The sequence below is a fragment of the Perca flavescens genome, chromosome 23 (assembly GCF_004354835.1).
Source record: "Perca flavescens isolate YP-PL-M2 chromosome 23, PFLA_1.0, whole genome shotgun sequence".
NCBI classification, from domain to species: Eukaryota; Metazoa; Chordata; class Actinopteri; order Perciformes; family Percidae; genus Perca; species Perca flavescens.
In genome coordinates, this window is record NC_041353.1 from 21,191,503 (window position 1) to 21,207,187 (window position 15,685).

The following is a 15,685-nucleotide window of genomic DNA, read 5'->3' on the forward strand; positions in this document are numbered from 1 at the left end:
ACACACACACACACACACACACACACAGTACACACACACACATCCAGAAAGTTAAACTGCACCGTCATCTGTATTGCAGGGAAGCGCTCTATGGTTTGCTAATGATGTCTGTCTATAATGAGGAGGATTAGTGTTGCGAGGCTTTAATATTTTCTGCTGAACGGGCCTCTTCTTGGTCCCCCGCCTGCCGTTCTCCTGTTTGAGCATGATTCCGAGAAATGAAAAAAATGAATAAAACTCATTCAGTTCATTGGGTGTGCATCTAATTCCGCTGGATGTCTGTACAATTACCATGAAACTGCGCTGTCAGAGGGCGTGAAGTTTCACATGGGAGAGGGATTGCAGAGCGCGCTGTGAGGTGAGGCGTTTAAAGGCTGTGTGGGATTGTTAATCCACAGAATGTGTTTATAGTTTTGCATCACATGTGTTTAGCTCTCCAGTTCTTTCCCCAGGTGCGTGGAAGACTTAGATGCACCAATTTGAGCGGGGGCATCCTTATGGATCCTCGCTCGAGAAAATGAGAGGTTTTCAATAAAAAAAAAACAATTTCACATCAATTTGGACCATTATTATTACCGTATCTGTGTCTAAAACGTTGGAAAAGCTAGAGTAAATAGTAAATAAATGAAATTTAAAAAGCCTAAAGACAAAACTTGCTGAAGAAGTCCACTGGGGACCAACTACTATCATTAGATCTGAGAAAACTCATGTAGTTACTTTCGATCCCTACATTGATATTACATTAATTCAACTTATGTTTTGCCCAAAACGGCTTGGGTGCTGCCCCTTAGCCCTATAATGGTAGGGAAAACCCTTCTGTTGCTTCTATCCAAAATCTCAAAGTCAAATGCATCCATTGCAAGTATACAAGTTATCTACAAGGGTGAGTCTATTGAGAGGTGTGATAAAAACTAAACTAAGAGAAGACAAACAAACTGAACCTAAAGTTCTGCCTCCCATTTCTCTCTAGCCACTGTATTTTATCCACACTCTACATTTTCTGTCTCTGTTATCACAAAGCTATAAAACAATAACAAAACTGTACAAAAAAAGACTGTATCCAGGAAAGAAACAGAACCAGACTCAAATCTCCGCTGAGTTGAAGCCCCTCGTACCACGCTCCTGTCATTCCTCGTTCTCATCATCTTCACTGGCTGGCTCAGCGGTTGCAGACGATTCCTTTCGGGACCAGATATGTGGTCGAGGGTACGGTTCGGTTGACAAGCCTAGCTCCGACGTTCAGGAACAAATTCCCAGCAATCATTAGTTCATACACCAATAAATCCAACCAAAACTGTTCCCCGGAAAGAAAGAAAACAGCCGCAAGCTCCACTGGGAAAATAAACGGGCATGTTCGCAATTTTGACCAGTCTGACCACTGGGAACGCCAGGCCTCAAATGTGTGGAATCCCATTTGCATTCACAATGTAGATGTGTCTACATGAAATGCAAAAGTAAAATACTTATTCTTCCATTACTGAAAGCAACTACTGCACAGATGCAGCCATGGTAGAGCTCGGACATTCAGAAAGGAAAACTGTCTGCATTATTAAAAGTAGTTTATTATTATTGTTTAATTTATAAAGACAGTAGCGTTCGCGTATATAGGCAGGCGGCATCTTGGGAAAACAGTCATGACCAGTCGAACCACGAACACTGTGCAACCAGTAACTGCTGCCTGTATACGTGAACCGTACTGTCTTTCTGAACTATCTTTTTAATAAACTGCCTGTACACTTACAAAGTTCTCAATGCTTCGGTTCACATGTAGGGACCCTCATTGTGCTACCGTGGAAGTGTGGTGCTATTTTGAGCCTTGTTAGTGGTATAGAAACAGCGATTTCTTTTTACTTTACCAGTGCCCCGACTACTAGCGCTACAAGCTAATTAGCGCTTCACGCTAAAACTGGTCACATTCGATTAGCATGAAAACATATCCCAGGGAACAGTAGACTCTGTACCCATGTGTTATTAATCCCTAGGTTCATTTTGCGCCGGAATTGTCCTTTAAAGGCTGGAAGTGTACTCCTTTTTATTGTATTATTTCCAGTAGAACTACAGTATAAGGACAGCATTTTAAAAGCTGTGGCATTTCAATCTATAACTTTACATTTTTCAACAAAGTGACCAAAGTTTGAGCTTTTAGTATTAATAGAGGACACACTATAAATGACTTTTATTACTTACTGTTAACAGTACAGAGACCAAAGGTCAAACTGTTTTACATATTGTTCCCTATAGGAGCAAATTAGAGCAAGTAGAGGAGGGGAAACCTGGTGGCTATTAATTAATTTATTAATTAATTCATACTTCTCCAGTTCTTTGCCGTGCTGTCCCGTTAGACCTCTGAGCAGTCAGAGGTGATACCACAGAAATAAAATGGATAGAAAGGCCATTCACATACAAATCAACATAGCAGCAGCCATTTTTATGTGTACCATTGCCATGGCAAATGATAAATCCATTCCATCGCGGAGGTGAGGTTTTGCAGTAACGGACAAACGGGCAGCGGAGTAGTAACATTACGAGGCAGAGAGCCAGCTGCTAAATGAGTCAGATTTAACAACTTAATGTGTCACCCACACAAGGCACATTGCTATCGCCAGATGAGTGACGGCTTTGTTTGGCTTGTTTTCTGTGACAGTTGGGGCTCGGGAGCGAGGTGGGGGTCCAATAGTCCTTCCTCCTCTTTACTCCGGAAAACGTCTTCCGAGCTGCGTCGGGCCACTCTCCTCCAAGTGAGCTGTGACACACTTTACTGACGCGTGTTGTCACCATGAAAACTGTATTTGTACTAATCAAATGACCACAGCAAACAGTTCAATGGCCTTTTCTATCCAATTTATTTCTATGCCAATTCATATTCTACACGTTGGCCCTATAATTATCAGGACTACCCTGTACTACTATAAGCATTCAGATACTGATTGAAGGCATGGAGTGGCTGACTGGCTAAGTTCAAACGAACAGGAAATGTAGAGATTATAGCTTGATCTGATCAGGTATCAAAATGACTCCTGAGATGGGTGCAACTGGGGCATTTTAAAACATTAAAGCCTTTAAATCTTTGGAAGGAAACAATAGGAAGTGAAAGGAATTAGCTGCTGTTGGAAGATGTCTGTGAGAAGCCATAGCAGACCTTTCTTGGCCATAACTCTTATTGGCCGTCCACACATTGGGCCAAGTTTTTATGTTGGCTTAGCTCAGCAGGAAACGATAGAACTTCAACTGACTCGTGGAACTCTCGCATTGCGAACACGGGTTTAGAGAAAAGGAGTGTATTATGGATGTAGATTAGCTGTAAAGCTTGCAGATGCTGGTGCCGTGCTGCTTTCTGCTCCTCAGCTTCCAGCAGCTGCTCAGTTGGCCTCAGTCCACTCACTGGGCCGCCCAGCGACCCACCACTTAGAGAAACAGGCTTGTGACTGCAGGATCACCGTTTCAAGTCCCAAATGGGGAACCAAATCTGCGCAGAGGAAGTAAATCAGACTCATCTGCCCCGCCACTGACAGCTGCTGCTACTGTGATGTCTCCGGCCAAGGAGTTTAAGCTCCAGGTGCTACAGTAGGTGGCCAGTGGCAGGTCTCCAACATTCACAGCTTGCGTCGCAGCCAAAAGTTAAAAAAACAGCTTGAGTTATTCTCAAGGTTGTCAGTAAATAAGTAACGTTTCAGATTAATAACAATGATGTTCAAGCCCCTGGGATAAACAAGTCTGACAAAATAGTTTTGCACTTGGAGAGCAATATGTTCATGTGTCGTCACCTTGATCTCTGAGGGTGGTTTAGTTCATTTGGACCGGTCAAGGTAAAAAAAAAAAAAAAAAAAAAAAAAAGTTACCTTTTAATTCTGGTCCGGTTAATGTTCACACTGACTTTTATATAAGAAACTGAGAGCAGCATTAGGTCACTAGCACACACATCATCAGCACTACATAGAAGCATGTTGGGAAATTTCAAATTCTGGTGACTGAGAGCCAGTCATGCTGCTTTTTTATATGTACCCCCAAATGACTACAACATCTGAACACCTATTACATGGTTGTGGCACATAATGTGATAAAAAATTCACACCAGAGAAACAATTAAGTGATAAGCCACAAAACTATTTGGTAAGGTTTAGGAAAAAAAAAAAATCACGGTTGGTGTTCAAAGAAGTACGTTTGTTACATAACCAAAATTACGAAACTAAGGACACAAAGAGCCGTCCCTGGGTGAAGTGCTTTGAGTGTCTATGATAAAGCGCTATATAAATGTAATGAATTAATATTGAAGTCCTGTGTTTGTTGGACCCATCCATCCACCCTGACCTCCTCCCTACGCGCACTTTGAGACAGGGCTGTGTTGAACCAGGGGATTCATGTGTCCACCACGACAAAGGATCCTAATTGACAGTTCACAATTCTTCCAAACAGCAGTTCTGCTTGCTGACCCCATCTTTGTGGATGTGTGTGTGTGTCAGATGTTTTCTTCCCTTTGCGCTGACACTATAAGTAGCCATGCTTCCTCAAACTTCAGTTTCCCAAGCTGACCGGACCCTCTGTGGTCAGAGCAGGTGGTGGATCAATGGGCTTAGTAAGTGACTGAGACGCAGAGCTAGCTGCACACGCACGCACGCACACACGCACGCACGCACACACACACACACGCACGCACTCACCCCAAAGCGACCAACCGGTGCGTCAGTCTGGCTTCAGCTGTTTCCAGCCAGCACCAGAATCATAATTAAATGCACAGGAGTTATCTTTCCAGAGCTGGTTTTGACACATTGAGCTCACACAGTGACATTAGGGGTCACCAGGACTCACAGGACCCTGACATTCTCTTCCTTCCTGGTTCTTTAATGTTGTTTTTCTAACAGAGGCCGCTTCCATTGCAACTGGACTCACCATAGAGGAAAAAAACAAAACCGCTGAAAACGGCGAAACCAGTTGTAAAATACATTCTGCTTCCCTCCAGTGATGGGGCCCTTTTGTAAAGACTCCACTGATTCTCCTCAGAGAGCTCATCAAATCCATTGCCTTCTTTACTAACTAGTAGAAACATTGAAATTCTGACAAATATTAGGACAATGTGCATGGTACAGAGAGAAAATGGTCCAATAAAAGCTAAAATGCTGTACAGTAAGTTATACATACAGCTTTAAGAAAAAGGGCACAAAGACTGACACACGCTGTCAGGACCAAACTCGCTGCCCGCCCACAGTGTCTTACAGCGCGCCAAAGCAGCTACACAGCTTTAGTCACTTTTAATGGCAGGAGGGCAGATGCCAGGGCAAACCAACAGTGCATAAACACTTAGTCAACTCTAGTTAAAGTGAAGGGTAATTATCTCACAGTGACGACAATCAGCGGTTATACAGCCCTCCATCTCATTAACAGAGGGAGAAAACGACACCGCCAACATCGTTCAGCCGCCAGGAGTGCAGAGATTATTGAAAAGGGCATAGTAAGTCAAGTACTGTATGTTAGGGTTTGATCTTTCAGGGCTCTGCTGTGTTTTTGGTCAAATGGCAATGTGGTTACTACTATACACCCATCTCTGTGAATTATAAAGAGTTAGTAAGTTATGGTTTGTGATCAGAGTTGTTACAATTGGCTACTGGAAATCATGGTTTGAAAGTAACGTGCAAAGCAACATTGTTTTTGGAGATGATCAATTTTAACTGGGACTAGGGCTCAGTATCGTTCAAAGAATTTTCGATACCGGTAGCGATACAGATACTGTAGTCTCGCTTTGCCAGACCTTCCTCCACAGCGAGGAGGGTCTGGCTAGTCCACACTTCAGCATTCCGGGAAGGGAGAAAAACTTGCTCTGGTTTATTGGCATTTCTTTAAACCAATCACAATCGCTGGACAAAGCTACAAGATGGATGTCCCTCATTTTGGCCCGATGTCCGTCACCTTCCGCTTCCTCTGTGTTGCCGTTCTAAACTCTGGTGGATTTTGTCGAAAAATGACAATCACTGGATTGTTATCTTTTGTCATATGTAGCATTTTAATGATGTAGCTGCTCAAGGTGGAGCTAATTTAAACTACTTTATATAGTAATGTAGGTTTGTCCAGTGGTTCCCAAACAAGGAGTCGGTCCCTTCCAAAGGCTCACAGGATAAATTGGAAGCATGTAATCTTTGCTTCTTTGTGAAATATCAGATCATTTGAAACAATTTGAAACAATCTGATAGGTTCACAAGGGAAATGACTCTTTAGTGGCACTGCTAACAGCTCATAGACATCTGAAATTTGACAAGGCGCTCTAAGTAGACACTGCTTAGTGAGGAGTCACAAGTCAAACAAGTTCAGAGCCATAGGTATAGAGATGCTTTGTATTTTAGAAGCTTACCATATGTATTTCATTATCTAAATCTGAAAAGTAAGTAGCCACGACGGCTTCCAAACACGTGTAGCGGAGTAAAAAGTGCAATATATCCCTCTGAAATGGAGACGAGTAAAAGCATAAAGTAGCAAAAAGCGAACATACTCAAGTGAAGTACATCTGGACTGACCAGAGTACTTTGCACCACTGAAGTAATGTATTAAACTGTAATTTTAGTCTCATCTCTTGATCACTGGATTCATAACAGAACACAGGTAGGGGAGAATTAGATCAGATTTTTGGCTTGCAATATTGAGGGTCAGTGGATGTTGAGCTGTTGTCAGCAGGTGTGGATGAGAGCATCACCTGAGTTCTGTGAAATGAAGTGTGATCTCTGCACTACAATACTGACCGCAAGTAATCCCTGTAATCGAGGAATTTTACTTTGTTTCATCATTTGACATCATTACAGTCCAACAGCAGTGCAGTCCGTGCTTCAGATAGCCTCTCTGAGGCAACAGTGCATTAAAGGATGGATGAAGTGGAATAGAAAAGCTCAAACACTCACCATTTGCGACTGGCTCCTGGGGCTGCCATTGATATCCTCCACCTTCTCGTTCGCTGCGTGAGAAAGGAAATGAAGAAACGAGACGTTTACGCTCGTCCCATAGTGAACGTTAACATCCCCACGTCCAATCACTTCGGAGTTCAGGTGCACGAGTCCAGCAAAGAGAGAGTGTGTATCTTTGTGTGTGTGTGTGTGTGTGTGTGTGTGTGTGTGTGTGTGTGTGTGTGTGTGTGTGTGTGTGCGTGTGTGTGTGTGTGTGTGTGTGTGTGTGTTGAGGTGCAGAGCGATGCAGGAGAGGTCTGGGAAGCAAAGCTGCCTAATTCGTCAGCTGCCGCCAGAGAATTACTGACAGGCCAGCTTGGCCTCATTGTCTGTTCGGGCGAGCAGGGAGGGTAAAGTTTCAATCCAACAGAGAGAGAGAGGGAGGGAGACAGAGAGAGAGAGAGAACAAGAGAGCAAGGAAGTTAACACAAGGTTTGAAGAAAAAAAAAAAAAACGAGAGAGATTTAGGGAGACAGACAGCATCAGTGAGAAAGGCAGCATATGTAATAGAGAGGAAAATGTGTTTGTGTGTGTGAGTGTGTTAAACAGAAGCAGAGGAAGTCCCAGAAAGAGAAACGTTCAGAACAGTAATGGAGGCACAAAGAAAAAGAAAGAGAAAGAGAGAGAGAGAGCAAAGGCAGTAGACGTAAGAAGAAGAAAAAGAATGTGTGAGAGAAATGTGTCTGAAAACAAAGACAAAATTGCATAAGAGCCAGTGGTGGGAGAGGAGTTACTTCAGAATTACTCATTATGTATTACTGTGTGATTAATACTGGGTTCAACAAACAGTCAGTGGAGGCACTTAGTGACCATTAACAGGCTCCATGTGACCATTTTCTGATCTGGCGTGCCTACCATAATGCATAAGACTGTTACAAAAATGATGACTAAGACAGTTGTGACTGTAGGGTTTGATTTAAAAGTACTTGTTTATGGTTAGGAAAAGATGTTAATTATAGACTAATGTAAAGTCAAAGTAACAGCGTTACTGAGAAGAGTAACTGTAATGTGATCACTGCCTTTTAACAGTCCTTCCAGAAAAATGCTGAGTTTTTTTGTGATTGTTGCGGGCAAAAATCCTTGATTATGCGGCACGTTTCCTTAAAAAATGCGATGGAATATGCGGGATATTTATGCAATTGTATGCGATGAAATTGCGGAAACTTGCAAAACCTGCGGTTTCATCATGGCTTCATCGCGGGGTTTGCTGCTTTTCGATGATGTTCACGTCGCGTAATTACGTCACTTCATAACGTTCCCATGGCAACAGGGGAAAATGGCTGCTCTTGTGTGACGTAAACGCAAAATCTTTCAGCCCGGCATATTTTGCGCGGAAATCGGCAATTTATGCGGCGAAAGTGCGGCATATTTGAAAAAATGCGGCCCCCGCATAAATATGCGGATTTTGGCTGATTATGCATTGCATTATGCGATCGCACAATTGCGTTTTTTCTGGAGGGACTGTTTTAATTGTAATCCCTGACACTCTGCTGAAAAGTGTAATCACACTACAGTAACTGTGTGATTGTGTGACTCAGCAATGTATTACTGCACAACACTGGTGAGAGCAAGTGCAAGATAGGAGGAAAAGAGAAGAAAATAAGAAAGAAAGTAAGATCAGACAGAGAAAAGATGTGAGGGGGGAGGGAGACAAAGAGAGAAAGAGAGAGAGAGAGAGAGAGAGACCTAGAAAAAGTTCAATGGTGAGAGACAGAGAGAGAGACAGAAATGAAGAGAAGCAGAGCACCAGAAAGGAAGGGAGACATAGATAGAGACATAAAAAGGGGAGAGAAAGAATGATGGAAAGAGAAAAAAATTATTAAACTCTCTCTGGGGTGCAATGGGAGACACAAGCCTCTGCACCCCAGGGTGTCAGAGCCATAGATGTATTCTGCTGCAGCACCCAAAACATCGGAGAGCTGCTGCGATTTGGCCCAAATAGACTGAGCAACAGCTTCCCTCTGACTCACCACAACAAAGACAAAACTGTGTGTGTTTGTGTGTGTGTGTGTGTGTGTGTGTGTGTGTGTGTGTGTGTGTGTGTGTGTGTGTGTGTGTGTGTGTGTGTTCGCTTCATCTCCCGGACAAGATGAATTATAGACACACGCAGGGTTTTATTAGTGCCGATAACACATGGATATATTCATCTCGGCTTTATTAATATTCTTTTTAAACGTTGAAAGTTATACCTGAAGTAAGACATTATACTTCTAAATATGTCATGATAATTATGTAATAGTTATAATTATTACAATTGAATGCACTTTAGGTGTGAACTTAACTACATTAGAGCAAAAAGAGAGACAGAAAGCTGTAGAAGGAAGAAGAGAGATAGATGATAGAATAATAGGTACAGCAGTACACAATAGAGAAAAGATGAGATGATTGTGCGTGCGTGTGTGTGTGCGCGTGCAACGCATTCTAATGAACAGGTTTATATGATCTCGTACGAAAATGTCTGCACACCAATTCCTATGATATCCTACGAAATTAGGCAATCGCCGGCTGGTGCCGTGATGCCGGCTACAGAGCTCCGTGAGCTGTCGGTCGCATCAGCGGCCGTCGCTAGTTGAGTTTAGCCGAGAAAAGGCGACTTTGAGCACCGCGAGAAAACAATCCTTTCAGGGTGTCCGTGGCAGTTGAATTTAGCCGACAAAAAGTGGGCGCCATGCGGCGACAACAGTTTAGGCACCACAACCATTAAAGTGATGGTTCGGAGTAATTTCACTCTAGAGTCCTTTGCACCATGATCTCGAGCCAAACACCCCCCAGAAGCTTTTTTCACCTGGGTCTAACATTGGGCGAGTTAGCGTAGAGTAGCGTTAGCCGCTGAATAGCTTACGAGAGATCCACGTTTGTATCTCGTAAGTTACCCCACTAATAATGCCCCATATGATACCAAAGGTCTACACTAGTACAAATAGGTTACGTACTCATAAAATGATGGATTGGATAGTTTGTAAGTACACCAGAAGTTTATGAACACTTGCCTGCTCTCTTCTGCTCTCTGTTGCTCTCACATGCTCTCTCACATTTGTATCTGTTACGAGATACAAATGTGGGTCCATTAGCCCCTGCGCTAAGCTATTCGGCTGATAACGCTACTCTACGCTAACTTTCCCAATGTTCGACCCAGGTGAAAAAAGCTTCTGGGGGGGTGTTTGGCTCGAGGTCATGTTGCAAAGGACCCTAGGGTGAAATTACTCCGAACCATCACTTTATTAAGACCGTCTCCTCACGCAGACCACATCGTTCTTATACAGCGGCAGACAATGCGGTGCATACAGCAAAAAAATACCTAGAATACATACAAATTAGAGTGCTTTACTTTTCGTAGCGACACGTACGGATGGTTCATGAGAACAGCCGGTGTGTATGACAGTGTGTGTGGATGCCTACCTATGATCTGGATGATCTGGGCCAGCAGGACTCCATCAGTCACGTCCTGGCTCAGGTCCTTGATGAGGCGCTGACAGCCAGACTTGGCCAGATAGTGATTGGCCCAGTCTGTGTAAATCTGCAACGACAGAGAAAACATCCTGTCACTGTGTGTTTGTGTGTGTGTGTGTGTGTGTGTTTGACAAGGTTTTACAGTTTTTGGTGCAGTAGATGCAGAGTTATCCAAATTATGACACGCAGTAGCAAAGAGTCAACTCACTTAACGGGACTTTTTTTGATGTCACACAACCACTCGCTTCAGTCATTTAAAAGCAATATATCATTTCATGACATTTAATTTTTGGGGGTTTTCTGAAACAACCCAAATTAACTTTTGTTAATTGGCAACACAGCATCGCATTGACCTGATGATGCCGGAAAAGCATTTCCTTCCTTAGATATCTTGTCAGGAAACTACAAACATGGATGACTTGGAAGTCCTGATAACTTTATGAGTAAGTTCGAGCCCCAAACTCTTGAATAAACATCTAAAATGACGCATTAAAAAGCCCTTCAGAGAAAACATCAAGTTACATAATGGTAACCAAATAGTGTAAAGGAAGGAAGGTTTTGCCCCTGAGGCCTATTTTATCCTCACAGTTTCTAACTGACTTCTTCTCCACCACGCTGCTTATCCTCTCTGTCTTCTCTACAGTGATGTGGTTAATGTCCTGCCAGGGAGAATGTCCAAACACTCCCCGACTCCCTGCACATCAAACTCAAATATTTCATCAAGCTTTGGCACTCGGAGAGCTACGCTGTTTATGATCTTCCTCCGTGGGATTCACAAATGATCCCAGCAAACCCTCTGACATGGATGGATGTGAGAAATGTAAATGTGACAGCCTGCGCCGACAAATGTAGCACCCAAATGAAGGATAATGCCCATCTGTCAGACATCTTCAGGTCATTTTGTGAGTCTTTTAAATTTGATAAGAAGTGTGTAGTACTGGAAGTAGAAGAGCATTTCAAATGCTTGACTTTTTCATGAATCAAGTCTTAAAGAAGATGTTTGCTGTTAACAGGTGGATTCACTCTCCCAACTTTGTGTCTGAACCCGGAAGGGCAGCATGTCGGATAATCCTTTGTATTGCCACCTAAACCTCTTAACAGCCGCTTTGTCTTTCATTAGAGCCCATAAGCCCAGTGGTAAGCGATGCTTTGGTCGGCGGACGGCAGACTGATCTCAACAGCTGCTGCGGTTTCACCGGGCTCCGAAGCCCAAAGATGTGGATCACATTTGGCCTCCGAGTGCTCGGCCCCACGGACCCAGGCATCTCCGAAAACAATCAGGTTCTCTTTGTGTAAGAACGGTTCCATTTTTCAAACACGAACTCGAGGACTGAAGAAGCTGTGGGAGTTATTGGGCCGTCCTCCAGCCCAGACATGCTGGTTCAAGCACCCCAAGTAGTTGTATATACCTTAACTTCACACATTGGTCTCCAAACTCACTCAAACCTCTCTCACTAACAACCAGACAGCACCTGGGAAATTACATTAACTAGAAAATGGACCTGGTTCTCCCCACTGATACAAATGTCCCAGGCAGCCATGGAGGAACATCTTCCTGCTAGGCTTCAATTGAGATACTGGGACCAAAAGAAAATCTGTATCAGCCCATATAAAGACAAACACTGCTGCTCTGCTTTCTGAAACTTTTCTCGTTATCCCTGGATTAAAAAGCACACAAAAAAAAAAAAGAAGCAATGCAGGCGTGAGCAGCATGATGAAATCCCCTCAGAAATGTAAGATCTTCTATGAAGTGGGTGTCCACCACATAAAAGAAATTCCTTAATGTCAAAAATGGCATTTCAGTAGCACTAAAATGAGGCACCGAAATCTGCATTACTATTCGGTCCGGTAGATACCGGTTGTTAAGGCACCGGTGCCGTATAAGCACCGGGTTTCGGTACCCAACCCTAATCGTGACATATGTATCATAACGATATTGGATCGTTAGGCCTCTGGTGATTCCCACCCCTAATGTAAGGAAGTTAAAAGAAGACAATGTTGACTTTTGGTTTAACACGGGACAAGAACAGTGGTCTCCTGGGTGAAAGTCCCGTGTTTGTTTGACCCATCCATCCACCCCGACATCCTTCCTAGGCAGACTTTGATTAGAAACGTATTTGTGATGCATCAAAATCAATGTAATCCACAAAAAAATAGGTTTCCCTTGAAAAGTAATTGAGAATGAAGTTTTTAGTTGTATGGGAACGTCATTTTTAGGAAAGTCAAACTGTATGGTGGAACTTGAAGATCTTTGACTTCTGTGGATCTCTCTAACTAGAACTTTTCAGCATCTCAAACGGTCGACATTTCACAAGGAATTCCCTCATAAAACATGGTTTCTCGTGATTTCCCCTCATTTACCTCACACACCGCTTGCAATTAAAAGCATTTCTCTCCCGCTCTTTTCGGTTTTCTTGGAAGAGTGACGCGCTTTTAAAGTTTGTATCTGTTGTGGTTTCCTTCAGCGACTTTCTCTGGGATGAGAAGTCGTAAAGCCCCAAAAAAAAAAAAAAAAAAAAAAAAAACACATATGCACACATAAACACAAACGGGGCTCAGTTACTCAGACATACAGAAAAACACACACCGCAAATGCAAACCACATCCCATCGGGGGGCAAGTAAACAAACAGGAGGATGGAGAAAGTGTGTGTGAGAAAGAGAGGAATGAAGAGTGCATGTGCTGCTCCTGCTGACATCTAAAAATTCCACCAAGGCCTGAACACAAGCGGCTGGACAGCTATGTTCATCAGAGACCTGCGACGAAGAGGAGGGTTTGATCCGTTACATTGTTTCAGCAGCCACCTCCTGCTTCTCTCTCTCTCTCTCTCTAAAGAGGGAGCAGGGACAGAAGATAAACGCTTCTGCAGAGCAACAGAGAGACATAGACCGACATAGACAACTCTCCTGATAGCAATAGTCCCATTCCCATCCAAATTCAGTCCATTTATTTAACATTTACAGAAAAATGCTAATTATTGTGTGCTTCCATCTACAACTGCAAATGTTAGGGGCTGAGTGCATCGAATTTAAGAGTTAGAGATTTTTCTAGACTATATTGACAACGTTTCATTTGTGGGGTTGTTCCGGTGCCGCCGGAAATTCCGCCAGATGTCCCTCGCCTTCCGCTTTCTTTGTGTTGGCATTCTAAACTCCGGTCGATTCGGGGGGAACATCCTCTGAGCTACAACTAATTCTCATCACACACTCGACAGCCATTTTAATTCCAGAGCTCGCCTCCCTACGTGCACGTGTTTCACCAAAACAAGTTCCGTCTGGCGCTTAGCACCACCCAAGACCATTGTGATTGGGTTAAAGAAATGCCAATGAACCAGAGCACCTTTTTCTCCCATCCCGGAATGTTGTTTGGACTAGCCAGACCTTCCTCCGCAGCACTGTGGAGGAAGGCCTGGTAATGCCAGACTAGAGCTTTTCCGAATTGAAAACAGGTGGCAAAACTGACTGTTTCTGGATGCGGATGAATTCAATATGGGTGAGTTTGTGGCTAAAATAGACAGCTGCCTGTGCATCTGCTGCAGCTCCTGGAGGGATAGGATTCCAATAAGCACACATCTTCAGGGCTATACACTAGCTGTATATCCTGGAGGTCACACACTGCATTCTGCAAAGTTTGTTTTATGCTGCACGGGGTGGGGGTGGGGTGGTGGGGGTTAGTGGATTAGCAGCAAGACAACACAGCTTCACACAGTTTGACAATCACAAGAAAGCGAACTAAAGTGACTTTAAAATCCCGCTCTGAGCAAACCCTTGCAGAGAGACAGTGTTTGCTCGGAGCGGGATCTTGCTGAATGGAATACAGCCTCCAATAGGAATCAACAAAGCCTCTGAAGGAATTCACAAATACAATTTCACTCTGGCTTGGTGTGCTCACAGAAACCTGTCAAAAAAAAAGAAGAGTGCCGATGACATTCACAAACACACAAAAAAAAAAAGAGTTAGCTTAAACATAGTCTTGGAAAACAGCCTATTTTTATTTCTATACTTCACCATGTACCAGCAGGTGAACATTAGTTCACAGAATTTGAAAGTTTTTTGTTCACATCTTCTTTAAACCCTTCCTACCCGACTCTGAGACAGCTCACGATAACGCTGAGTCACCGTCTATGTAACTTTCAGTCCAATCTCCCCACTCTGGAACAGCATGTTCTCCAAAATTCACTTTTACACTTAAATATGTCAACTTGTGGAAGCAAGACACACATAATACAGTTTCTAGCCAAAAAAAACCCATTTTGGTTGCCTTATGGAAGTATAAACCAGTAATCTGAGGAAATCACCAATCTGCTAAAATGTATGAACCATGAAGGAACCACTATAAAGTCTTTAAACCACTATCTAGATCTGGACATTTTCAGAACTTCTTTGCCAACAGATGAGTTTGAAATATTGCAAGGAAAGAATCAACTTCAAGAGAGCTCAGACAAATCAAGGCAAAGATGAGAGGAGGCAAGACTGCAAACAATCTTCCCTGTTTCTCACCACAAATTCAAGTTCAGTTAGAAAAATATGGAATATAGATATAGATGTATAGAAAAAGCCCGTTGAAGCGACTGCGATGTCCTGGGTTCCAACCAGGGTCAACTAAAACGAAAATAAGCAGTTACATTTTTAGTAAACTGAAACCAAATTAAAATGAAACTGAAACTATATTGCAAGGTTAAAAAAAAACAAAAAAAAACGAATACAAATAAAATAAAAATGAACGTAAATTTTTTCAGTTTTTGAAGCTACGATATATGACTACTAAAAAAAGGAGACAGCATGAATTTCTGTCAACTCTCGAGACATTGAACCACAGAAATTGAACGGACTTGACATGAGATGGCGCTGTGCCGTAATTGTGGCGTAAAGATTAAACATCACATAGTCTCCATCCGTGTATTTTGTATGTACATGTGGCTACATGCTACTGAGACATTATACCTCGAGAACAAACTGAAGCCACTGTAAAACGAAAACTAAATATATAAAAAATAAACCTTTTTGAAAAACTTAACTAAAACTAGCAAACACACTCTGAAAACTAACTAAAAGTAAACTTAAAAACAAAAGTCAGAGCTAAAGGAAAATAAAAAAACTATTATACCCTTGGCTGGGACCTGCCCTGGGACCTGTGGTCACCCCCCCCCCCCCCCCCCACGGCTCCTTGGTCCTCTCTTCTCCCCCGAGCTTTGTGACAAAGCACAAACATCAAAGGGACATTAGCAAGCAGCCCGTCCTCCTGTCTGTGCGTGAGCTCACTGATCCACTCACTTCATCGTGACTCCTCAGCGGCGCTCAGAGTTCAGGCTG

At 43.0% G+C, this 15,685-nt stretch overlaps 1 protein-coding gene across 4 annotated transcripts in view; it reads right to left on the reverse strand.

Annotated features, from left to right (window-relative positions):
• Positions 1-15,685, reverse strand: part of nav3 (neuron navigator 3) — a 225,119-nt gene that overhangs the window by 146,202 nt on the left and 63,232 nt on the right. For all 4 annotated transcript variants that reach the window (XM_028570121.1, XM_028570119.1, XM_028570120.1 and 1 more), the window contains exons 2-3: positions 10,323-10,440; positions 6,882-6,934 (exon numbers count right to left, since the gene is read on the reverse strand). In XM_028570121.1, the coding sequence (XP_028425922.1) occupies positions 6,882-6,934; positions 10,323-10,440 (171 nt within the window). The remainder of the gene's footprint in view (positions 1-6,881; positions 6,935-10,322; positions 10,441-15,685) is intronic.